Source organism: Heteronotia binoei, chromosome 16 (assembly GCF_032191835.1).
Source record: "Heteronotia binoei isolate CCM8104 ecotype False Entrance Well chromosome 16, APGP_CSIRO_Hbin_v1, whole genome shotgun sequence".
Lineage (NCBI taxonomy): Eukaryota > Metazoa > Chordata > Lepidosauria > Squamata > Gekkonidae > Heteronotia > Heteronotia binoei.
The window spans coordinates 49,749,812-49,777,347 of record NC_083238.1 but is presented as its reverse complement, the minus strand read 5'-3'; the positions used below and the strand labels follow the sequence as shown (position 1 = coordinate 49,777,347).

Here is a 27,536-nt window from a genome sequence, read left to right as displayed (position 1 = left end):
TCGCCCATTCCAGGGAGCAACTACAACTGGACGTCTCGACCACCCTCTCCACCCTGGCCACCCTAGGCCTCCGAGTCAACCTCTCAAAATCCAAACTAATCCCTACCCAGAGGATTCAGTTCATAGGGGCGGACATCTCCACGCTCTCGCAAACGGCTTCCCTACCTCAGGACAGAGCACTCGCCATACTGTCAATGGCCAACACTATCATCGCCCAGCGCTCCCAAACAGCGCTCACCTTCCAAAGAATGCTAGGCCTCATGGCAGCAACCACAGCAGTTCTGCGGTTTGCGAAGCTGCACATGCGCCCCCTTCAAATGTGGTTCGTAAGGACTTTTCGCCCCCACACACAACATCAATCCACACTACTCACCCTCCCACCACACATTGTGCCATCCCTCAAATGGTGGACCAAGCAACATCACCTCTTCAAGGGCATGCCATTCAAACAGACACCGCCCTCGGTGATCGTAACCACAGATGCATCCAAGTGGGGATGGGGAGCCCACTTAGAGGACCTCACGGTGCAGGGCCAATGGACAGACTACGAACGCTCTCTCCACATAAATTGCCTGGAGCTCATCGCAGTGCACAAGGCCCTGCGGTCTTTCCTCCCGTCGATAAAGAACCGGCACGTCCAAGTCACCTCCGACAACATCGCCACAGTCTTTTACATCAACAGGCAGGGCGGCACCGCCTCCGTCAGACTCTGCAGGAGAGCCCTCGCACTGTGGCATTGGAGCATAAGCCAGGGCATCTTCCTCACGGCCGTGCACCTACCAGGGACCGACAACACCCAGGCAGACGCCCTGAGTCGCCACTCGACCAACAACCACGAGTGGTCCATCAACAGTCGATACATCCGACAGATCTTCAACGTCTTCGGACAACCGAAGATAGATGTATTTGCTTCACCATCAAATGCCCAATGCACCCGCTTCTACATGAGAGGTCCCCCATCCCACCTCTCCAGGGGGGATGCCTTCCTACAAACTTGGAACGGAACACTGCACTACCTCTTTCCCCCCATCCCACTTATCACCAGAGTTCTACAGAAGATTCAGGTAGACCACACAAACTGCATCCTCATAACTCCATGGTGGCCGCGCCAACCCTGGTTTACGACCGTGCTGCTCCTGTCCAACAATACCTTCGCCCAGCTCCCTCAAACACGGGATCTCCTCTCCCAACAGGACGGCAGGGTCCTTCACCACAACCCGGCGTCACTCAAGCTAACAGCCTGGAGAATCAATTTCTAGATTTCCCCCCAGAGGTCCGTCACGTCCTAGTGAATTCCAGAAAACCATCTACTAGGAAATCCTATCTACTTAAGTGGAAACGCTTCTCACACTATGCCTCACAACACAACTTCGACCCCAACTATGCCACCATACCTCAGGTACTAACTTACACCTTAACGCTCTCTAGAGCGGGTCTGTCGTATTCCTCCCTGAAGGTACATCTGGCAGCCATCTCTGCTTTCCACCCCCGCATCGATGGCACAACGGTTTTTTCTCACCATGCGACTAGAGCCTTCCTCAAGGGCATCATTCGCCTTCACCCACCAATCAAACAAGTTCTACCCACCTGGAGCCTATCTCTGGTCCTGAGCCAACTCATGAAACCGCCCTTCGAACCCATGGCTTCCATTCCACTGCACCTGCTGTCATGGAAGACGGCATTACTTACGGCCCTCACCACAGGTAAGAGGGCCAGTGACATCTGCGCATTCAGAGCAGACCCACCGTATACGACATTTCATAACAGTACGGTGGTCCTCCGACCTGACCCGACCTTTCTTCCCAAGGTCGTCTCTCCCTTCCATCTGGGAAGACAGTCCATTATACCAGCCTTCTTCCAGCACCCCGCGGACGCGGGACAAAGGGCACTCCACAACTTGGATGCACGGAGAGCCCTAGCCTTCTACATAGATAGAACCCGCCAAATCCGTAAAGACCCCAGACTCTTTATCACTTACGCTACCCATAATCAGGGCAGCAGAATATCCACCCAGAGACTCTCCAAATGGATTGTTGCTGCCATCGAACTCTGCTACCAGCTGGCAAAACAACCAATCCCTCAACATATACGAGCCCACTCAACCAGAGCCGTGGCCACCTCGTCCGCCTTCATGAAAGGCATACCTATAGAGGACATCTGCGCCGCAGCCGTCTGGTCCTCTACATCTACCTTCGCCTCGCACTACGCCCTCGACGTTCGTGCCCGGCGAGACGCCTCCTTCGGACAAGCGGTGCTACGATCGATCTTCGACTAACCACCGTGAGTAACACTATCATTATGTTACACTCTAATCCTACCTTTTCTTACAGATCCAGCACCCACCTCCGAAGAAATGGCTCGCTAATCACCCATATGTGTGAATGCACAGAGACCACGAAGAAGATGGACAGGTTTCTTACCTGTAACTGGTGATCTTCGAGTGGTCATCTGTGCAATCACACAGACCCACCCAGCCTTCCCCGCTGCTGGAAGTTAGTTAGCACAGTTATTTCCACCTACCCGGCGGCGGGAAGAAACTGAGTGGCTAAGCACCTCCCCCTTCTCCAGGCATGCGCAGTAGCTGACTCCTCCCAGGACAAGCGGGAGGCGCGCCAGATCTACGATCAAGATTGCTTTGAACTCTCCGAGGTCGGGGCCAATCCTGCGGATTACCCATATGTGTGATTGCACAGATGACCACTCGAAGATCACCAGTTACAGGTAAGAAACCTGTCCTTCATAATATCAAGTTGTTTTCTGTTAGTCCCACAATCATACCTGTTGCCATTACAGGAAGCAAGAAATGGCTGCCCTGTATTGTATTCTCCTGATAAAACATCCTCTCTTTTATGCACACACTGCAATAGTAATATGTAATATTTCCATTATGAGCCTTTCTCACGCTCCTAGGAAGCCCGGCTGCTGAGAGGAAGAGATAATAAATTAACTCAAACCAATACATTTGAGGAAATTTGTTTTATGTAACTTCTAGAAAAGCAAAGCTGGCCTTCTACCAATTTAATTTAATTTAATTTTTCGATTTATACCTAGCCCTATCGTGCAAGCAGACTCTGGGCAGCTTGCAACATTAAAAATAACCTTACAAAACATCAAACAAACTACATCCAAGCTAGATAATCTCACAATTCCAGAATTAACAAAACCCATGGTCCGCATCATTGGCAACAAGTCATAGAACACATATAGGCTGGTAATGTTCAGCATAACATAAACATAAGGTGCTGGGGGGACCAACGTTTTCAGGGGACACCCACTGGATGAATTAAAAGCCTGGCAGAAACAATATTGTGTGTTCACTGGGAATTATACTTCTCTGAACCTCTATAAAGAAAATGCAAAGTTTTTTGTAATTATAGGGCTTTAACAATATATTAGGCCTCTCCCCTGATATCACCATTGTGTCTCACAGGACTGTAGTAAAGCCCAGTGTGAACTCATTTGCATATTAGGCCACACCCCTGACATCAAATCAGTTGGAACTGCGTTTCTGCTAAGGAAAAAAAAACCCTGTTTAGGATCAAAGTGATGTAAGGTGGGATAAAAAAGCCAGGAAAGTGACATGGGATTGGAAATTTAAAAGATTTGAATTTTGGTTGGAAACTGTGGCCATATTTGGATGTATGTGAAGGAGATTATCTTTGACCTGTACATGACATCATAAGATGTGATGCAACATCTAGGAATTTCCCAAGCGAGTGTCATCAACCCTAAACTCTGTATGTGTGTGTATGTACATTAAACAACACACCTAACAATCATGAATGTTCAAGAACATTCTCGTGTTAGGATCCATAGAATGCTCTATGACAGGCTTAAACAAAGCGATTGTCTGGCAAAGCTCCAAGTCCATTTGCATGCAGATGATTGAAAGATGGCTGCCTTGTGGCCCAAGCTCCTTGTTGTTCAATGATTTAACAACTGCAACTCCTGGAGCTGTAAGTGACAATTATTGCAAATATGGCCAGAATTCTCTCAAACCTGATCATGTGAATGTAACTGAACAAAGCCAAGTGTCTTATTTCTAAATTTTGAAACAAGCATGTGATGGGTCTTGTGTCCATGTTGAATTTTCTTGCCAGTTAAGAGGAAAGGATAATGTTAGAAATGAAATTCGCAGAAGTGGGAGAAAGTTTCTCTGGTGGGTATTGGCAAAAAAAAATATTTCAAACCGTGCTAATGTAATGATCAATGTGATTAAATCTGAAGTGAGCAGAACTGAATTTGCCACTAGGGTAGATATATCACCCTGGGACAGCATATACTGTAGGGGTGGCCAAGGGTAGCTCTCCAGATGTTTTTTGCCTACAATTCCCGTCAGCTCCAGCCATTGGCCATGCTGGCTGGGGCTGATGGGAGTTGTAGGCAAAAAAACATCTGGAGAGCTACCCTTGGCCACCCCTGATATACTGGATTTTAAAAATTGCATACAAATTGCCATCATCTGCAACTTTTTTACTATTAAGTGTCCAGCTTGTAGGGAAATAAATGATAGTTTGGCTTCCCAAGACAAAAATCTCTTGAGAGTATGTTTGCCTTTCATCAGGGCTTTTCTTTTTTGAGCAGGAACGCAGTTCCGGCTGGCTCGGCATCAGGGGGTGTGGCCTGATATGCAAATAGGTTCCGGCTGGCTCGGCATCAGGGGGTGTGGCCTGATATGCAAAAAAAAAGCCCTGGCTTTCACATTGGCTTTTATCAGGGCTTTTGTTTTAGGAGGAACTCATTTATTATTTATTTATTTATTATTTGTATCCCGCCCTTCCCACAAGTGGCTCAGGGCAGCTTCCAACAACTAGTCAAACATAAAAATTAAACAATATTTAAGTATATAAACAGTTAAACATTTAAAACAATTAAAACCTTAAAAACCAGTAAACATTCCAAATATATATAAAAACAGGAGTCAGGCAAGCTACATTGAGTTCTCATCTCAGCTAGGTGTAAGCTAGCCGGAAGAGGGTCGTCTTACAGGCCCTGCGGAACTGGACAAGGTCCCGCAGGGCCCTCACCTCCTCCGGCAGCTGATTCCACCATGTAGGGGCCATAACAGAGAAAGCCCTTTCTCTGGTGGATTTCAAGCGGGCTTCTTTTGGCCCAGGGATAGTGAGGAGATTTTGTGTTCCCGACCTCAGTACTCTCTGGGGAACATGTGGGGAGAGACGGTCCTTCAGGTAGGCAGGTCCCAGGCCATATAGGGCTTTAAAGGTAATAACCAGCACCTTGTACTGGACTCGGTATATCACTGGAAGCCAGTGCAGGGTCCGAAGACCCGGCCGAATGTGTCCCCACTTTGGGAGACCCAGTAACAGCCGGGCCGCGGCATTCTGCACCAGCTGCTATTTCCGAGTTCGGGACAGGGGCAGCCCCATGTAGAGGGCATTGCAGTAGTCCAACCTCGAGGTGACCGTAGCATGGATCACTGTTGCTAGGTCGTCGCGCTCCAGGAAGGGGGCCAACTGCCTTGCCCGCCTAAGGTGAAAGAACGTGGACTTGGCAGCGGCTGCTATCTGAGCCTCCATCTTTAGAGAAGGCTCCAATAGTACCCCCAAGCTCATTTGCATATTCAGCCACCCACCCCTGATGTAGCCAGTCCTCCTGGAGTTTACAATAGGCCCTGTACTAAGAACCCTGCAAACTCTTGAAGGATTGGTTACATCAGGGGTGTGTGGCCTAATACGCAAAGGAGTTCCTGCTGCAAAGAAAGCCCTGACTTTCATGAAGATCTTCGTGCAGGTCACCCAGTACTTTTATTATCCTCTGGGGTCAATTTGGTTTGTGACCACTGACTTGTCCTCCACTCCTCTGATTGTCCAAGAGCAGAACTTGGCTCATGAGAAAACAGCTGAAGCTGCAACTTGGATTTATGCGAGCATGTGGTAGAGCGCTGGCTCACACAAATGTTCTAAGGGGTCACTGAACTACATTTAAATGAAAACTGACTCGCCGTTAATGGGCCTGCTCCACTAAGCAGTCGTGAAATTATTCCCTGCGGCCCTTTCGTATCTCTTTGTCAGCGTAAAAGAAAAGAAGGCTTTTAAATCATTTCCGATAAGACTCCTCACATGACAAGTGTTTTATGAAGACGGCTGGAGGAAAGTGAATCTGGATCCTACGCGTTGACTCTTTTTAATCATAGAAATAGAAACCCCCAAGGGCAGAAATTATTTGAGCAATCCGCACAAATTTAATTGAAGTGGATATGTCATGCAGTGGGAACCAATTGGAAAAAAAACAGGCAGTTATTTCATCTCATCCAGATACAACGCAGCCCTCCTAAGGACTTTTATGCTCTTCTAAACCCATTGGCATCAGTGGACTTAGAAGAACATAATCGTGCTTAGGATTGCACTGTTATTTTTAAAAACACAATTTAATATTTCAGTTATTTGCTTACTGGGCACTGAAGAATTGTGAAATGGCAAATATTTACCCTGGGAAATTATTAATCACTGCTGAGCTGTCTTCCCACTATGTAGAAAGGGATGCGTGTTAGGGAATTGCTATGTGAATAATACACCAAGCAGTAATTGAAATAAAGTGAGTTCAGCCAACTCTGAATTAACCAAGAACACTTTATTGCAAGAAGAAACTGTCACAAAAAACCCAGGCAACTCACTCAACATATACACTGTGGCTGAGTTAAACATGCCCCCTTTAGTCGGCTGCAGTAACCCCTATTGGCTCACTCCAGAATCCTTCATTTGCATCTCTTTGTTACAAGTTGTTACATGCCTAGCATCTTGATTGGCCAGGCTTCTTCCAGGCTTCAGGATCCTAATTTGCAAGGAGTGCCTGTCTCAAGCTCAGGCAACAAGAACCCAGTGAGATGCAATACATAACAGTAATTACCTCAACAAGACATTGCTACAGATAGTTTTAAAGTGCAGGTGCAAAGCCACCTGGAGAGACATAGGTCTTTGGGGAGACAGTATTCCAGTTTGAGACTAACAAACCACCCTGAAGTTACATGCCTGGCTGATCATGTGAACAGTATCTGTTCTCAAGTACTTTCAAGTGTGGTCTTAAGGTTTCTGCACAAAATAGGGGTTTTAATACATAATAGTGTACCATGGTGCTTGGGAGGGGCAACGGTGTGAGGACTTCTAGTATCCTGGTCCCACTGATGGACCTTCTGATGGCACCTGGGTTTTTTGGCCACTGTGTGACACAGAGTGTTGGACTGGATGGGCCATTGGCCTGATCCAACATGGCTTCTCTTATGTTCTTATTTTCCATTTCTTGCAGTTAAAATTGCTTGGAACTTAAACTGAGATTCAGAGTTTACATTTTATTTGTTTGTTGTGTAACACTTTTCATTCAATGAGCTTTGGACAGTTAACATTGTCTCCTTCCCTTCAGTGTAACCTCCATCTCTGGAGGTGGGTGGAGAGTGTGGTAGGCCGAAGGTCAACCAGTGAGTGACGCTTTGAACCCAGGACTAAAACCACGGATCATTGGATATTGTGCTATCATCGTACTGTAGCCATCATTTGCAACTGGACTGTCTCATGTTGACAAAACAATCAAATTGCAAAGGATGACTGTTGTGTAATGAAAGTAGGCCATCTAGCAATGTGTAAATACAGCCCGTGCAGGGTTCCTTTTGTAGAAAAAGAGACGCCAGAGCTCATCAGCACAACTTGTTTGCATATGCCACACACCCCTGACATCACCAGAAAGTGTACTAAATTATATCAGCTCAACATCTGTCTTAAAATGCTTCTTAATTTACAATTGTCATAATAAGACCTTACTCCCATTTTTAAATTACTTTCTCCTGTGTGGTCACAGTGGCATGAAGAAGATTTCCATCTGTCTGCTTTGTATGTTTTGGTTATTCTCCCTTTTTGTGTGTGGGGAAAACTGTTAGAAAGTTTGTCCGATTGGTTGTTGTAGATTTTCCGGGCTGTGTGGCCATGGTCTTGGCATTGTGAGACCTGATGTTTCGCCATCAACTGTGACTGGCGCCCTCATTTTCCTGCGTGTTGAAATTGTGTTGATGTTTATGAATTTCAATGGCTGTTCCGTGTACAGTTTTAAAAAGTTTAAAAATGAATAGGGCATGGTTTCCAGTCCTGAAAAACACAAAATGCCCTACAGCTTACAACAGCACTACAGAAAAGATTAGAATTTCAATAGCCAATCCATATACAAAAGAACCCCCTCAGGTAAGCTCCTCCATTAGTTTAGTTTTTTTAGTTTAGTTTATTTGTAATTTGTATCCCGCCCTTCCCACCAGGTGGCTCAGGGCGGCTTACAACATAGCATTAGCATACAGCATTAGCATAGCATACAGCATTAGCATGTCACAGCCCAGGAAGCTCCCACAAGACAATGACTCAGCCCTACCCCTCCTGCCTGAGTAGATATAAATTACCTGCCTGCCAACTTCTTCTCAATTTGACCCAGAGAGAACTCCAGTTTTCTAGGTTACGCCTCTGAGAATGCCAGTCACAGTTGCTGGTGAAACGTCAGGTCTCACAATGCAAAGACCATAGCCACACAGCCCGGAAAATCTACAACAACCAATGGACTCCAGCCGTGAAAGCCTTCGACGACATATAGTTTGTCAAATCTTAGAATTCAGCAAGATTCTAACAGGGGGTTTGAACAATGGAGCCCAGAAGCAAGTATTGGGGTGGGGGGGGGGTGGTAAGAAAGAAAGAGCACAATAACATTTAGAGGTTCCGGAGCTCCTGTCCAAAATGAGGCCTGAGCCCAGGTCTCTCCACACTGGCTAGGAAGGATTTCAGTAAAATACCTTCAAACTTTGAGTCACAAACTTTATTTTATGGTTAATGATTTCTCCATGTATATTATGACTGCAGTGAAAGGGGGAAATAGCCTGTCAGAGTTCTGGCACTGGATTCGCACTCTGCGACCAACTGTCAGTAAGAATTTGAACAGTGACAGCTGAGGGGAAACTAATTTACAGTTGGATTCTTGTCAGAGAACTGTGAGGTACAACGTGGTGCCAATATAAATACTTCTGAGTGACTCACAGCGCAATCCTTCGTGGAGTTAGACCTCTTCTAAGTGCATTGTCTTCAGCTGACTTAGAAACGTGTGGCCCTCTCAAGGACCGCCTGGCAGGATTAACCGAGAGATGTCATGGAAACTCGTTTTTTCTTTATAGAGAAGAGGAACATGCTGGAGAGAGGAGGGGCGAAAATCCTTGATTCTTCTTTGTCATGTTTTATTTTTAACATTGTAGTGTCCTCTGAGAGCATGAGAACATTGTACCTGCAGTCCGTGTGGTCTTGAACGCTTTAGCCCAGTCATGGCTTCCAAATATATATATATATATATTTGTTGTTGTTGTTCAGTCACACAGTCGAGTCCAACTCTTTGTGACCCCATGGACCAAGTCATGCCAGGCCCTCCTGTCTTCCACCATCCTCCAAAGTCTGCTCAATGGCCTTGGGTTAGCCATAGCTCTGGCAGAGGTTGTCTTTGAAAGGGCAGCTGCTGCAAGAGCTCTCTCAGCCCCACCTACCTCACAGGGTGTCTGTTGTGGGGGGAGAAGATATAGGAGATTGTAAGCCGCCTTGAGTCTCTGATTCAGAGAGAAGGGTGGGGTATAAATCTGCAATTCTTCTTTAAACTCATGTTAGTCACATCAGTAACGCTGTCCAGCCATCTCATCTTTTGCTGTCCCCTTCTTCTTTTGCTTTCTGTCTTTCCCAGCATCAGGATCTTCTCCAGTGAGTGCTCCCTTCTCATTTGGTGGCCAAAGTATTTGAGCTTCAGCTTCAGCATCTGACCTTCCAGGGAACAGTCTGGGTTGATTTCCCTTAGGACTGACTGATTTTATCTTCTTGCAGTCCAAGGGACTTTCAAGAGTCTTCTTCAACACCACAACTTGAAATCATCTATTCTTCTGCACTCAGCCTTCCTTATAGTCCAACTCTCAAAGCCACACATTACTACTACTCCAAGTACCTGAAGTTGTGCTTAGCTTCACCCACCTAAGGTCTACATTATATTACAAGCAGGGCTTTTTTTGTAGCAGGAACACCTTTGCATATTAGACCACACACACCTGATGTAGACAATCCTCCTGGAGCTTACATTAAGTCCTGTAAGAAGAGCCCTGTATGCTCTTGGAGGATTAGCTACATCAGGGAGTGTGGCCTGATATGCAAAGGAGTTCCTGGTACAAAAAAAAGCCCTGATTACAAGGGAAAAGAGCCACAAGGGCTGAAACCTGCCTCTAAACCTAGGAACACCCCTGAGGCAACTCATCTCCTTCTGTGGCAATTTTGGCTCCTTTCTCTTTTCCCTCCTGGCTTGCTTGGCTTCCCTTCCTGCTTGTGCCTTTCTCCTGGTTCTTGCGTTAAGCTCTACCTTCCTCTTTTCTGTTCCCTTTGTCTCAGCTAGCTCCGGTTCTCCAGAGCTGCACCCTGACTTTTCTACATTCTCATTTTCCTTGCTTGTGTGTTTTGGTTTCTTTGGTGTTATCTTTCTTTTAGGCCTATGTTGTACGCCCTCTTGTGGTCAATTTGGTATTACATTGCTTTATGTTCAACATAAAAACCTCTGATTTAAATCTGCCGAGGACATAAAGCAATGTAACATCAAGTTGTTGCTGAACATAAAGCAATGTAATATCAAGTTGGCCACTAGAGGGAGCAAAATATGTGAAACAGAAACACACACTTCCAGAGCGACAGGAACACACAAGGAAAAAAAGTGAGCAGGGCTCGTTTGTAGCAGGAGCTCCTTTCCATATTAGGCCGCACCCCCCTGATGTATCCAATCCTCCAAGAGCGTACAGGGCTTTTATTACAGGGTCTGCTGTAAGCTCTAAAAGGATTGGCTGCATCGGGATCTGTGGCCTAATATGCAAAGGAGCTCCTTCTACAAAATGAGCCCTGAGAATGAGGAAAATGAGAAAGTGGAATAGCCCTTAACCTCCCTGGCTAACATGGCTGTACCCTCCTGCCTCTCATCCCACCCAGGTGACGCTTGCTACTGGGCCAAGGGGTATGTCCAGCCCCACCAGACAGGTCATTGCTAGGTAGCTTGCCACAAACATATTGTATCAAATTTACATTTTTGTCGTTGCTGGCATTTGGCCCATGTTTTAGACATGAAATGCTGCTGGATGCATATAAAGCAGAGAGAGATTTTATGGGGAGACAGGGAAAGGTGAGGGGGGGAAAGTACTGAATCTAGAGGGCTTTTTTTGTAGCAGGAACTCCTTTGCATATTAGGCCACACAGCCTGATGTAGCCAATCCTCCTGGAACTCACAGTAGGCCCTGTACTAAGAGCCCTGTAAGCTCTTGGAGGATTGGCTACATCATGAGGGTGTGGCCTAATATGCAAAGGAGTTCTTGCTACAAAAAAAGCCCTGCCTGAATCCTCCTTTTGCCCTTCATCTCTCCTTCAAAAAATAAAAAGTCACTCTGCTTTTGGTTTTTTCCTCCATTATTTTTATCATCATCATATCATCATCAATGTTTAATACGGTCAAAGATTCCATAAATAACAACAACCAACACATAACATCCATGTACCAAAATGTGTAGCTCAAGATGAACACAATTTAAAACTAGGCATATAATTTCCTAAATTTTCAAGTCTGGAATATGAGGCTTCAAATCCATTATTTGAATGCGGTGCTTTATTTCTCATTCCACAAAATTAATTGCAGGTTAATGGGAAGCAAAAGGCCCAATGTAATGTTTGGATAACATCATTAAGAACAGCTTTTCTTTTCGCTTTTGGTTACATCTCTGACTGTATTGGCCCTGGATAACTTACCTGAGTGCTCATTTTGCTTCCAAATCTTTGCTCTTGTAGATGACTTTAGTAAGCTAATATATATGTTTTCTTTCTAAGATGTAGTAATCTTTAAGGTGCTTTTTGTACTGTGTTTGGTACATGGTAGGCCCCAGAAGGTAGGAGCAGGACCCACGGATTGAAATTAAATCAAAAGAGTTTCAGGCTCAACATTAGAAAGAACTTCGTGACTGTTAGAGCAGTTCCTCAGTGGGACAGGCTTCCTTGGGAGGTGGTGGGCTCTCCTTCTTTGGAGGTTTCTAAACAGAGGCTAGATGGCCATCTGACAGCAATGAAAATCCTGTGAATTTAGGGGGAGGTGTTTGTGAGTTTCCTGCATTGTGCAGGGTGTTGGACTAGATGACCCTGGAGGTACCTTCCAACTCTATGATTCTATGATTTAGTTACCTTGCCTAATAGGTACAGTTGAAGTGGGAGATTGCACATTTATTTGAACGTCACCCTGAAGAATCAAAAGAAGCATGCACACACATGAAAGCTTATACCCACAATTAAACTTCGTTGGTCTTAAAGGTACCATTGGACTCATTTTTTGTACTATTCTCTGAGAAAGAGTCACCTTATTAGTTGTTGGATGTCCCAGTTTATTCATACTTTCTACCTGCAATGTTGAGCACTGGTCCTAAATTCCACCAAGTTATAGTTACTGAGGAGAAATATCATGGCTTAATAATTTGTACAACTTTAGCCCTGATGGTTGAAGGTATCTTGGAAGGGGTGTGTGTGTGTGTGTTTTACACTAAAATGCCGCCAGGTTTTTTTTTAGACTGGTTATGTGAAATTGTAACAATGATTTCTGAGTCAGTGCTGTTTTGAGCAAGTGACTCAAAGTATTGGAGTACTTCTAGAAAGCTCAAAGTAGTCCCTTCCTTGTTGTTTTTATTACCAAACTCATCACATTTCCTGCTCTCATGATGGAAAATGCCCATGCTTGGTGGTATATCTATTTTGAGCCAAACAGTCACAGAATGACTTATATTGATTCATTTTTATTTACGGTATTTGGATTCAAACAAAGCGTTTCAAAAGGGTCTTTCAATGGTCAATTGAAATCCTTGAGACTTCACTAAAAAATATTGCAAAAAGAAAAAACCACAAAAACACCGGCTTTTATCTAAATCGCAGTGTCAGCGAAGGTTCATTGAAGTTCCCAAAATGAGCAGACTTGGTTATTTGAAACAAAGTTGCGTTTATTGTATTCTCCAAAGTTACTTCAGCATGAAAGACATTGGAACTGATGGCTAGCAGTTCGAGTCATTGGTATTTAACATTATACATCAAAGCATTCACATCTACCCCCAATTCTCATAACAAAGGCTGTCTTTGCATGTGAGACATTTCACACGGCTCCCCCTTATCTCCTACAGTTGGTGGTTACATTTCCCAGCGGCAAATGTCCTTGCTGCCTCTAGGAGGGAGGTGAGAATCGGCCAGGCACTGTCTACTTCAAAGACTGGCTAAGAACCTTTGATATTCCTGGGAAGCTACTCTTGGGCTAGCCCCTACTTGGCCCCCCTTCTACTACTATACTAACATGAGTTAGTAAGCATATATCTTTATTAATCAGTATGGTTAGTGATCAGTATTCAAGAAGAGTATCAATGAACAGAGTCTGACACGCAGCATCACGGTGGGACATAATTAATCACAAGCAACAAGCAGTTTGAAAACTTGAATCACCCACTCAGACCTCCAGCATTTCCCTCTCCTTTTAAACGGGGAAATTGTAGTCTTTGCTCAACTAGAAAACAACTCCGTCTAGTTCCAGGCTGGGAAATCACATTAAACCATAAACTTTATTAAAATCTAAAGGACATGGAGCCAGGATTTTAATTTCAGTCTCGTCTAGCTTGAGTTGTAGTTCATTTAGAATTTCTAAGTCCAAATCCAAACTACCGTGGCTCACTGTTGCTGTAATAAATCATTAAATTAATTGTTTTAGGACTCCCCAAGCATATCTAAAGTAGTAATCCTGTGCATACTTAAGAGGGGGTGAACCCCAATGAATTGTTGGGTTTACTTCAAATAAATATTCATCAGACTGGGTAACGCATCTGCACTTCTAAGCATGCTTGTTTAGAATGAAATCCTTTCCAATTAAAGGGAAATAATTTCCAAATAAGCATTGGCAGGGCTGGGTTGCATGGCTGTTCCCAGATATTGGCTTCTCCAGCAATTGCTGTGTGAATCAGGATATGAAACAACAGGCAACTCAGTGAAGAGGATACATGTTATTATGGAAATAGGGACTGGAACTACCACTGTTGCTTTTATGTAGTGGTTACCAGTGGTTAGCAGGGCCTCACAGGAGCACAGCTCCTGAACCTTTCTGAGGGTTCCCCCTCTTCCTCCTCACCTACCTTGTCCATTGAATAGTAGGTGCAGCTGCATAACCATCCCTGGATTAGGAGAGTGGGCAGCCAGCCAGCCACCAGGGGCTTTGCCATGCCTCCCACGCGCCTCATTAACCCCTGGAGAAGCCTGCACCACCCTTTCTTATGTGATTTGGGGCAGCGGGTGGATGCTAGCCTTTTGACTGTGGAGCCGGGGGTGGCCAAGGAGAGCCCCAGGTGAGTGAGGCCTGCTTGGCCTGGCTGGATCTCTAGCCAGCCCAAGCAGGCCTTGCTTGCCCAGGGCTCTCCTTTCTTGTGTCGGGTTGTTTTTGGCTGCTGGGGATGGTGGCATATGCTAATGAGTTATGCTAATGAGCTCCACCACCTATTTTTCTACGAAACGATCCCTGGTGGCTACTGTGCTGTCTGTATGGCCGCTTTACTTTGTTTGGGCTAGCAGTATGTCCCCAAAACAATACCGCCTGAAACAAACGCATTGTTCTTTGGATAAAACAGCCGACGACACTTTCTGAGAAGCAGACACTGCTCTATCTGCTAGCAAGTAGACTGGCGAACTGCGAGAGAGAGAGGTGTCACGGGTGTCACACTCATTTGTTACGAGGGCCGGATCTGACACAAATGAGACCTTGTCGGGCCAGGCCATGTGTGTCATAAAATGTAATGCCAGGTAGCAGAGATATAAACTTCATAAAGGACACAGACAAACAGATTTTTTAAAAGCTTAAAATAAAACATGCATAAAACATTATCGCTTGTTGTCTTAAAAGTGCTTTCTTTGTATCTCTCCCATGGGATCCAAGGAACTGGGCAAAGGAAGCTCTGGCTCTTTCCTTCCTTCCCCAGGGGGCCAGGAGGGGGAGGAATAGCCAATAGAAGGAAGAGAGGCTTAGTTCAGTAGCAAAGCAAGCTCTCCCTCCCCCCCTTCTTTTCCAAGGGAGGAGCCTCAGCAGATGGAGAAAATAGAGGCTTTGCTCTGTAGTTCCTGTGCGATTGAGCAAGCCTTGCAAAGCAAGCTGAGAAGCAGAAGGAAGCAAGAGAGAGGAAGAAGGAAGCAGAGAACAGCCAATTGCTGATAGGAGCCCTCTGGGGGCCTGATTCAGCCCCTTGGCCACACGTTTGACACCCCTGCAATAGATAATCAGCTGCTAGCTGGCAAGAGGTGTCCTACAATTTATCCAGGCCCTAAAATACAGTCAGGAAACAATATGCAGAACCAAAATACAGTCAGGAAACAATATGCAGAACCAAGGACAGCTCCAAGGTGGCAGACAGTTTGCTCTGACAAATTCTGGAATCAGCTAAAAACAACCCAAATAATGTTACCTGCAGACCCACAGTTTCATAGAGGGAGTAATTAGGTAATGGAAGAACCGGGTTTGATTCCCCACTCCTCCACTTGCAGCTGCTGGAATAGCCTTGGGTTAGCCATAGCTCTGGCGGAGCTGTCCTTGAAAGGGCAGTTTCTGTAAGAGCTCTCTCAGCCCCACCTACCTCACAGGGTGTTTGTTGTGAGGGAGGATGATAAAGGAGATTCTGACCGCTCTGAGATTCAGAGTGAAGAGCAGGATATAAATCCAATATCATCATCTTTTTCTTCTTCTGGTGATATGACACTAAAGACTTGGTTGTTATACCACTCCTACTATCAGGTTCTTCTTTCTTTTGGGAGTGGAAATCTTGCACTCCCCTTTCTTTTGGGAGTGGAAATCTTGCACGTTTTCTGCTATATTCGTCAGCATCTTTGGAGAACTGGGGCAGAGCTGTTAACATGGCAGTTCCTCATGGATTTCAGCTCCAGGGATGTTCAAGCAGCTGTCTTGGCTATTAGAACCTTGTTCCATATCGGCCAGTAGGGTTTTCTTTCGATATTGGATTACACACCTGGCTCTTCTACAGACAGAATTGCAGATCCACGTCGTTGCTTGAGGCCAGAATCATAACATGCAAATTTTTTTTGCAAAGTTTTAGTCTTCGATTTTGGATGTCTAAATTTGTCCTCCCTAATTTGACATCTAAATTTCAGAAATAAGATTTTACACCAGAATTCAAAATGACAAGCGTAGAGGGTTTTTTGCCCACTCCAGTGAATGCTTCCTGACGGCTTCGATGAAAGTGGCTAGTACTAAACTGAAGTCATTATGCCGGAAATTGTTGAATATTTAACTCCCCACTGTGACAATTGTTGGATACCATCAAATATAATTAACTGCATATTTGTTGCATGTTGAATGTTACTGTTAAACATAGATGGTTATGTCCCTCAGTCACATGACTCAGATCTTAACTTCTGGTCTGTATCAGATCCTGTTTAATAGTTGTTTCCGACTCTGGGGTGACGTTGCTTTCACAACGTTTTCACGGCAGACTTTTCATGGGGTGGTTTGCCATTGCCTTCCCCAGTCATCTACACTTCCCCCCCCCCCCCAGCAAGCTGGGAACTCATTTTACCGACCTCGAAAGGATGGAAGGCTGAGTCAACGTTGAACTGGCTACCTGAAGATCCAGCTTCCACCGGGGATCGAACTCAGGTCATGAGCAGAGCTTAGGACTGCAGTACTGCGGCTTTAACACTCTGCGCCACGGGGCTCCATATGTATCCACCTACATTACTGTAAAGTCATGAGCTTCTGAATATTGCATATTTTCATACTCAAAGCTAGCTCCTAAAAGGTTGTAACAAATACCTAAACACAAATTATGCAAATCATGTATCATATATGCATCACATGCATCTGGATATATTATTATCTGTGTTTAATTATTTTACTTCTTTTCTCCAGAATGGAGATCCAAAACAGCTCTCCTCAATTTTATCCTCATAACAGTCTTTTAAGTTGTGTGACTAGCCTAAGAACACCCAGCAAACTTCTGTAGGATTTGAACCTGGAACCTGCCACATCCTAGAGCAGGAGTGGCCAAATTTGCTTAATGTAAGAGCCACATAGAATCAATATCAGATGTTTGAGAGCCGAAACGAGGGAAGGGAAGATAGATGGGGAGGAAGGGAGAAGTGGAAAGAAAGCAACTTTAACTTTGGAAGCATTATCCAAGCCTCTGGCTTCAAGAGCCACACAGTATGTGTGAAAGAGCTACATGTGGGTCTCAAACCTCAGTTTGGCCAACCTTGTCCTAGACCGACACTTTAACCCCCAGTTTGGTGTAGTGGTTAAGTGTACGGACTCTTATCTGGGAGAACCGGGTTTGATTCCCCACTCCTCCACTTGCACCTGCTAGCATGGCCTTGGGTCAGCCATAGCTCTGACAGAGGTTGTCCTTGAAAGGGCAGCTGCTGTGAGAGCCCTCTCAGCCCCATCCACTTCACAGGGTGTCTGTTGTGGGGGAGGAAGGTAAAGGAGACTGTGAGCCGCTCTGAGACTCTTCGGAGTGGAGGGCGGGATATAAATCCAATATCTTCTTCCTCTTATACCACACTGGCTCAATATGTTCTTCTTCAAAACACAAAAGTCCGTCTTATGCATATGTGTGAAATGGGAACCGTAATGCAAGCAAATATCGCTAACATTTGATGCACTGCTTGTATATCTGATATTAACAAAAAGTCTTGTGGGAACCAACCTTCCAGGAATAATCAATATCAAACAGTTGAAGGGGCAAACAGCTTCAGCTCAAAAGAAAATAAATGCTGTACACTAGTGAACATTTCCTCAAATGTTACATATTTGGGGGGGGGGGGGTTAGTTGCCAGGAAGCGCCATGTTCTGTAATTTCCATAATTGACTACTGTAGTGTTATACATGGGACTGCCTTGAATGTAACACAGAAACTCCAGTTTATATGAGTTTCAGGTGAGCAGCCATGTTTGTCTACAGTAGAAGAGCACCATCTGAATCCAACAAAGTGTCCAGGTTATAAGCTGGGGGGGCCAAATTTGCTTAATGAGAAAGGCACGTAGAATGGATGCAGGGCTTTTTTTGTGGCAGGAACTCCTTTGCATATTAGGCCACACCCCCTTGATGTAGCCAATCCTCCAAGAGCTTACTGAGCTGTTAGTACAGGGCCTACTGTAAGCTCCAGGATAAATGTCAGATGTTTGATAGCCACAAGACATGAACAATCAGATGTTTGAGAGCCACAGGGAAGGAAGGCAGGCAGGCAGAGGGGAGGGAGGGAGGGAGAGGTGAAATGAAAGCAACTTTAAATGCATTCTGCAAACCTCTGACTTGGCTTGGAGAAGTGATTTAAAGAGACAAATGCCTTCTCCTTCTTCTTCTACGTGGCGATGGGGGCTTTGAGAGTCACACAATATTTGAAAGAGCCACATGTGACTCCTGAGTCGTGGTTTGGCCGTCCCAGTATAAGCTTTTAAGAGTTAAAAAGCTCCCTTCTTCAGAAAACAAAGTTTATACATTCTTGTTGGTGTCTAAAGTGCTACTGGATGTGAATCTTTCTCCGCAGCTTATGTTATTGACTGTCCTTTAATTTCTTGACATTTCTTACCTCATCATTTATTTCCACGAGTTATGGGGGGGGGGGGAAACATGGCAACGAACATTTCTATGTTTGCATTGGGAAGATAACCGAAACTATGCTTTCTTTGTTAACATTACCTTCAACCTCTACATTACAGCACACTTGTATATCTTTATCTTTCTGGTATAGAATTTGCCCGTTTTCACCTCAGTGAATGCTGCTCTGTTTCAGTTCTGTGTGAAAAGAGAAAGCCACAAAGCCTTCCATATGGAAGAGAAAACCTTCCTCAAACAAAAAAAGCTTTCTGTAGCCTTTGCTAGAGGATGGCTGTTATGCGAAACCTCCAGTTTTGCGAGGCTCCGGCTTGTGAAGCTTGAATGAGAATATAGAATCCAAACGTTCACAGCCAGCTTGTCCCCGCTACAGAAGAAATCAATAGAAAGCATTTTCTTTTCTCAGAAAACATGTGCTTAGAAACCAGCCTCGGAAGGCGAGGCTGCGTTTCAATAAAAGAAGCTTCTGTTTCCCCCTCTCCGGGTTTTCTTCCTTGCTTTCGTTTCCTCTGTGGACAAGCAGCACGGCTGAGCGTTAAAGTGACATTTCAGAATCGGAAATGTGAACGAGATGCCGCGGAAGAAAGGTGAAGCATTGAAGTCAGCATTCAAGCTTGACAAAGCTTTTCTTTGCAAGCTTTCTAGACCTACCCTGCGTTGACTGTATTTAGTATTCAGAGGCTGAATTAACAGGAATGATACACCTCCCTCTCTTTCAGAGGAATCTTTCCACGAGTTATGAGGGGAAAAAACATAGGAATCTTTAGTTAAAGCAATTAGATAGCATCAGTATATTTCAGAATACAGTTATACAGTTAGAATTCAGTCCCAGTTCTACAGTCAAGCATCATTCTATGAAAAGTATGAGGTGAAAACGTGTCTGCTTTTTCTGTGCTGTTAGTTTAAAGGCCGTTGGTAGGCTATTTATAGAGTTTGTTAATGTGGCACCTTCCTTAAGAAGTTCAGTTACAGTCAATGCTGAACTTCTCTGCTTTACTGGAAATTTGCAGATGAATCTTTTTGTGGAATTATCATTGTTAATATCTGCTGTTCAAGCCCTGGCGGTATGGACCGGTAAAAAAGAAATGGCAATCTCATTTCATGCTAGTACTTTGAACTGCATTTGCCATTTGAATTTAAAACTTAACATTATCCAAGCTTAAATACATTCCCATAGTTGACAAGATTCTTTATAGAAATAGCAAAAATTAAAGAAATGGTCTGTCGGAAGCTGTTTTCTTTCTAACGTAATGCGTTGGTTTGTTAGTGTGGCAGAATTTCTTTTGGGGTTGGTTCTCTTGTGAAATTGGCCACAGGAGTTCAAGCATTCATATTGCTAATAGCAGTTTAGGCTGAGAGTTAGCTGCTAGAAATGTAGGTCAGTAGAAACAAGGTGAAAGATACAAGGTATCTGAGTGCAATCTTAGCCTTATATGTTTTGATTTGGCAGCATAATTGCTGTTGTTAAGAGGTATGAGAGGAACCGGATAGAGTAAAAGATAACTGGTCCATTGACGGATGTGAGACACCATCTGCTGATGCAGCTGGTGGTTTTGGAATGTAGATGACATATTATCAAATAAGATATAAATTGTGATACCAGTTTCTTGAGGAAAACTCTTTATAAACCCTGGAATTTTGAGCAGAAGTAGCTGATCTGCACTTGAGACACGAGACTGTCTCTATGCTGGTCATGCCAAAAATGGAACTTGGGACTTAAGAGTCTAACTGAGAAAATGTAGATTTACAGGGTGTAGTCCCTGGAATAGGGACTTAGACTTTTCGTAGAATTATGCTTAACTATAGAACTGCAGAGTGGTAAAGCTGCAGTACTGCACTCGGAGCCCTCTGCTCATGACCTGAGTTCGATCCCAGTGAAAGCTGGTTCAGGTAGCCGGCTCCAGGTTGATTCAGCCTTCCATCCTTAAGAGGTCGGTAAAATGAGTACCCAGTTTGCTGGGGGGAAAGTGTAGATGACTGGGGAAGGCAATGGCAAACCACTCCGTAAAAAAATCTGCCGTGAAAACATTGCAAAAGGAACATCACCCCAGAGTCGAAAACAATTGGTGCTTGCACAGGGGACTACCTTTACCTTTTTTATGGAACTGGGACTGAATTCTAAGTATTCTGAAATGTACTGTTATCTAATTGCTTTGTTTTTCTATCTATATTTTAAGCCTTCTGTCTGGAGAAGAAACCTGGAGTCTAATAAAGTTTATCTGTATGGTCTTGAAACTTATTTGTTTGCATGTATTAGCCTTCTGAAAACTGCAGGTTGTCTGGGTTTCTGAGGGTACAAAAGTACTGAGGTGTACAAAAGTAAATCCCACCTCAGTTAGTTCAGTGGTGCATATTTATTTGTTTGTTTTTGTCTTCCAGCTGTTATCCACGTTGATCCTGAAATGGCGGGAATCAGTTCACAAGGAAACATCAAGGAAAAGGTAGGACTTCTTAATTCAGATGCTGTGCTGGGTAGACAGTGCTCCTAAGTCTAGATCCTGTGGATTTGTAATACTGACCTGCATACTGACCGGTGCAGGAGATCTAGGATCAGCGCCACCCAGTATTAGCTAAAAACACTGGGCTAGTTGAGGACTAAAATGACTAAACTGAGGTCATTGTACCTTGGTCACATTATTAGAAGACAAGAGTCACTAGAAAAGAAAAACAATACTGGGAAAATTTGAAGGCATCAAGAAAAGAAGATAAGAAGAAGAGATTGGATTTGTACCCCAGCCTTCGCTAGCCAAAGGAGTCTCAGAGCGGCTTACAATCTCCTTTCCCTTCCCCTCCCCACAACAGACACCCTGAGAGGTAGGTGGGGCTGAGAGAGCTCTCCCAGAATTGCTCTGGAGCAGAACAGCTTTGAGAACCCAAGGTCACATCAGCAGGTGCACGTGGAGGGATGGGGACTCAAACCGGGATCTTCTTCGTGGTCTCTGTGCAGTCCCACACATGGGTTTTCCTATCAGGACGAACCCTACCTCGGAGATTTTAAAAAGCTAGCCTAGGCGTTATTTTTGGCGCGCACTCCCTCTCGCTCTGGGGAGCAGGCATCCACTGCGCATGCCTGTAGCGCGAGGGAGGCGCCCAACCCACTCAGTTTCTTTCCAACCGCCGCCCGGGATAGTCCTACCTCGTTGCGCTCCTCACTTACCTCAGATATCTAGCCTCCGTTTCTTCAAGTTTCCTCTTATTTCATCCTTCGCTATTTCTTCATATTCTTATCTTCAAAAAAAAAAAAAAAAAAAAATTAGATAAATATCTTCCCCGCTTTTCCTCAGACCTCCCTTCCCCCACCCCCACCCCCCCCCCCGGGCGTATGGAAGGAAGGGACAGTAAAATAACCTTCAAAAGGTGCTCGCGCTGTAGGGCGAAAATCCCTACATCGGACGGGCATTCGCTTTGCTTGTTCTGTTTGGGAGAATCCCATAAAGTGGACGCCTGTGCGCATTGCCTTCAATTCTGCAAACAGGCGCGCAAAAACAGAGCCGCTAGACTCAGAAGCCACTTAATGGAGTCTGTGCTCCAGCCTGATATGTCGCAATCTTCGTCAGCAAGTAAGTCGCCCCCCCTACTGACTCCCCAAGGGGACGGCGCACGGTCGGCAGCTTCAGTGGCCATTGTTCCCAGCAAGCATAAGTCCGGCGATGCCGCGAAAGCCGGCGACGGCGCGAGAACGTCAGAACAAACGGCCGCGGCGACTAAACCAAAGGGCGGGAAGCACACTAAGAAACATAAGCATTCCGACCCGAAGGGCCAGAAGGATTCGAGAAAACCGTCCGATCCGAAGGCTCCGCGGAAACCGACAGACCCGAAGGACCCGAAGATTCCGAGGGACTCGAGAAAATCTTCCGAACAACAGAACGAGCCCGAATCGCAATGCGAGCCCTCCACTCCCGGATCCGACACACAGGAAGTGACCACCCCGGCTACGGAGTCGCCGCACCAACAGACGGAAGAAGTTATTCCTATTCCGTCCCGATCCCCTTCCCCGCAAGGATCCATGCTAGACCCTGCTCTGGAGCCGATTCGAGACCCGCAACAGTGGACTCGACACCACATCGATCCTAGATCGTTCCGCGATATGTCGAATCCCATCCAGTACAAACATGACGCTTACAGGTACTTCGATGCGCATCGGTTCCCAGCCAGGTCCCCCAGCATAGAGAGATATCGGTACCATCATACGCGTTTCCCGGAGAGATCCCCTAGTAGAGGGAGGGACCGCCATCGCTACAACCCGAGATCTCGGTCCCCATCCATGTCCCCGAGGCGACGCCATTATGCTTCAAGGTCTCCTTCCATCGAATCCCATGCATGTTGCGGATACCACCATTCTCGGTACCGAACCGATTATCACAGGAACCCATCCAAGGAAGCGACTCCTGTCCAACGGAGCAAGCAACTACCGAAACAGCCGTCTCCGACTCCTTCCACTTCGACTTCTAAACCTAGAGGTGCGATTCCAGTGGAACCCAAAAGCACGACTCCAACCAGACCGGACCCACCTGAACCCGAACCTGACTCTGATGCTGAATCCGACGCTCAATCATCGGACTCGATACAGTCCATGTCCCCTGGGTCCCCCGCCTCGGATATCGCCAAGCCCGCGGATTTGTCACCGTCCGAAGGGGCAAAGACATACCTGGACTTGATTGCCAATATGGCCTCTGCACTTAACGTAACTCTTACTTCGGATGCACCCAAGGTGACAGACGTGGTACACGACTTGGTGCACTCAGATTTACCTGCTGGTTCCTTTCTGCCGATGCTGCCGGTACACCTAGAAGCCATCAAAGAAGCTTGGGACAACCCAGCCTCCATTCCCCCAACTTCAAAACGCATTGAATCCCTTTATAGGATCCAAGCACCGGATTCGAAATTTTTATTTAGCCATCCAGCACCGAATTCTCTGATAGTGCATTCATCTTCTAAAACTAAACAGACCCGCCACCCGGTACCCCCTGAGAAGGAAGGCAGGAAGTTAGATACTCTTGGAAGGAAAATGTATTCAATCTCGACGGCAACTGCCAAAATCAACAATTACCTAGCATACTTCGCCGCGTATTCCCACAATATCTCCTCCCAACTGAATACGCTCGTCTCTGCCCTGCCTGAGCCCTCCCAGAAACAAGCCTGCAAGCTGCTTCAGGAGCTCAACAGGATTTCAAAGCAACAGATAAACACCATCCGTCACTCTGTGGGGTGCACTTCCAAGGCGATGGCCGCCTCAATTGCCCTAAGACGACACGCTTGGCTTCGATCCTCTTCGTTGCAGCCCGATCTAAAATTCAAAATAGAAGACCTTCCCTTCGATGGACAAGGTCTCTTTAATGCCACAACGGACGATATACTCTCCACCGTGGACGACAGCCGCAAACGAGCGAAAAGATTGGGGGTAGCCCAACAGCAACAACAACAACAGAGCTATAAGCCCAGATCATGGAAACCAACGCCCTTCAAACGTTCCAGATCCCCTCGACAATCTGAATACTGGAAACGTAAGGCTCCTCCTCCAAAGCAATCCTTTAACCAGAGACAGCAGAGACCACAACCACCTAAAAAGGCTGCATCTTCATCAAAGCAGTCTCTTTGACTTTCTACCTCTACCAATTCAGCACGTCTCCAGACTTCTTCCATTTCTCGACAATTGGCAGCAAATAACCACGGACAAATGGGTTCTGAACATTATTTTGAGGGGCTACTCCATAGAGTTTCAAGCACCACCAAAAAGACATCATTTTGTTTCCACTCCCCCATCACCTTCCCTTCAGGAAGAAATAGACACCTTAATAGCCAAAGCGGCTATAGAGCCTGTCCCAGTCCAGTATCATCGGACAGGTTTTTATTCCAGGTACTTTCTAGTCCCGAAAAGGGATGGGGGACAGCGCCCGATTCTGGATCTAAGAGCCCTAAACAAATTCATCCGCCACAGAAAATTCAGAATGATCACTTTACAATCGATTCTGCCCTTAATCCCCAGAAACTCCTGGATGGCACTGGTAGATTTACAGGACGCATACTTCCACCTGACAATACACCAATGCCACAGAAAGTTTCTGCGCTTCGCCGTTGGCAACAACCACTACCAGTTCCGAGCTCTGCCCTTCGGACTTTCCACGGCACCACGGACATTCACGAAATGTATGGCGGTTATTGCAGCATACCTCAGACAACGCGGCGTTGCAACCTACCCATACATAGACGATTGGCTCCTTGTGGGAGCCTCAAGGACGCAGTTGATGAAGGACATTTCCATCACACTTGCGCTCCTAGCAAACCTGGGCCTCCAGGTCAATCATCAAAAGTCACACCTTACCCCAACTCAAGACATTCAGTTTATTGGGGCTCGTTTGTGCACCACGGACCACAAGGCGTATCTTCCTGTGGACAGGATATCCTCCATTCAGACGCTGGCCACACAAATAATGCGACAACCCAAACAACCGGCCTTCAACATTCAGCGCATGTTAGGACTTATGGCAGCCACAACGGCAGTTCTGACACACGCAAGACTACGCATGCGAACCCTACAAATCTGGTTCGTCCGCGCGTTTCGACCCCAACACCAATCTCAAGGAACGGTCCTCACTGTTCCAAACCACATCCTCCCTTCGCTCGAATGGTGGACAGTTCGAGCTCACCTGCTTGCGGGAATGCCCTTTTTACGGCCAAGCCCCTCAGCAGTGGTTACAACAGACGCCTCGAGATGGGGCTGGGGAGCTCATCTCGACGTACTCACGGTCCAGGGGCAATGGACACCGTACGAACAGTCGCTCCACATCAATTGCTTAGAGCTTCTAGCTGTTCACAGAGCGTTAAAATCGTTTCTTCCATCTCTTCAAGGCCTACACGTACAAATCGCCTCAGACAATGTGGCGACGGTTTTTTATATAAACAGGCAAGGAGGGACAGCATCCACCCGCCTTTGCAAAAGAGCAATGCACCTGTGGCATTGGAGTATTGCCCATCAGATCCACCTCACTGCGGTACATCTTCCTGGCGTACAGAATATTCAAGCGGACAGACTGAGCAGATATTCCATCAACGACCACGAGTGGTCACTCCACCGGTCATACCTTCTGCCAGTATTCCGGAAATTCGGAACTCCGTCAATAGATGCGTTTGCTGCACCAGACAATGCACAGTGTGCGATCTTTTTTATGAGAGGTCCGCCCTCACAACAGTCTGCAGGGGATGCCTTCATACAAACGTGGACCGGTCCACTACACTTCCTCTTCCCTCCCTTTCCGCTAATAACACGGTGCATACAGAAAATTCAACTGGACAACACAGATTGCATTCTAGTGACGCCATGGTGGCCACGCCAGCCATGGTTCACAACCCTTCTCCTCCTGTCAGAAAACACTTACCATCACTTCCCTCTGGCACACAACCTCCTGTCCCAGCAGAACGGCAGGGTTCTGCACCACGACCCGAACAGGCTTCGCCTAACGGCCTGGAGGATATGCTCTCAGACTTTCCTGAAGGAGTAAGACACGTTCTCCTTAATGCAAGGAAACCGTCAACAAGGAAGTCATATTCCATGAAATGGAAAAGGTTTTCCATCTACGCTACCAAGCATAATTTCAGCCCCTCCTCGGCTTCCATGCCTCAAATCTTAGCGTATACACTGCATTTGTCAGAAAAGGGCCTTACGTACTCCTCTCTGAAGGTGCACCTGGCAGCAATCTCAGCTTTTCACCCGCATGTACAGGGTCGAACTGTTTTCTCACACCCTGCTGCGAAATCCTTCTTAAAGGGAATCTTACATTTGCACCCACCACTGCGGCAAATGTATCCTAGCTGGAGTTTGTCACTAGTGCTTAGCCAACTAGTAAAACCGCCTTTCGAACCTATGGCTACGATACCACTTCACCTCCTCTCATGGAAAACGGCACTTTTAGTTGCACTCACCTCTGCTAAAAGAGCAAGTGATCTCTGCGCGTTCAGAGCGGACTCGCCTTACACCATGTTTCACCATGATAAGGTGGTGTTACGGCCAGATCCCGCTTTCTTACCGAAGGTGGTCTCCGCATTCCATCTGCATAGAACCACTACCTTACCTGCTTTTTTCCAACGGCCTACGGATAAGGGCCAAGAAGCTCTACACTGTCTAGACGTGAGAAGAGCACTCGCCTTTTATATAGATAGAACTGCATCGTTCCGCACAGACTCCAGACTTTTTGTGGCCTACGGCCGCCGTCATAAGGGAAAAAAGATATCTACACAGAGACTATCAAAATGGTTGGTTGCTGCTATAGAGCTGTGCTACAAACTCGCGAAGCAACCAGTCCCATCTGCCATAAGAGCTCATTCTACAAGAGCTCTGTCAACGTCATCTGCCCTTGCCAGGGGTGTATCCATGGAGGACATTTGCGCTGCTGCCGCTTGGTCTTCCTCCTCGACCTTCGCCATGCACTACGCTTTGGACGTTCGTGCTAGGCGGGATGCATCCTTCGGACAGGCAGTTCTTCGCTCCATCTTTGACTAAGAAGCTGGTCCGGGCTTGGTGAGTAGTTACTTACCTTATAGCCTATAATGTGCTGACTATGTTGCACTAACCTTTGCACTATTTCTTCCTCCAACTCTAGTGCCAGCACCCACCGCCTTGCAGGTCAGCTTATCAGTCACCCATGTGTGGGACTGCACAGAGACCACGAAGAAGATAAACAGGTTACTCACCTGTAATTGATGATCTTCGAGTGGTCATCTGTGCAGTCACACACGCCCGCCCAGCCGTCCCCGCTGCTGGCTACTTGTCTTATATATCCGCGCTCCTATTATGTCAGCGGCGGGGAAAGAAACTGAGTGGGTTGGGCGCCTCCCTCGCGCTACAGGCATGCGCAGTGGATGCCTGCTCCCCAGAG

At 46.1% G+C, this 27,536-nt stretch overlaps 1 protein-coding gene across 1 annotated transcript in view; it reads left to right on the top strand.

Moving 5' to 3' along the window:
• SPATS2L (spermatogenesis associated serine rich 2 like) overlaps positions 1-27,536 on the top strand; it is a 134,991-nt gene that overhangs the window by 44,708 nt on the left and 62,747 nt on the right. The window contains exon 2 of the mRNA XM_060257299.1: positions 21,043-21,104. Within this exon, the coding sequence (XP_060113282.1) occupies positions 21,066-21,104 (39 nt within the window). The 5' untranslated portion in view covers positions 21,043-21,065. The remainder of the gene's footprint in view (positions 1-21,042; positions 21,105-27,536) is intronic.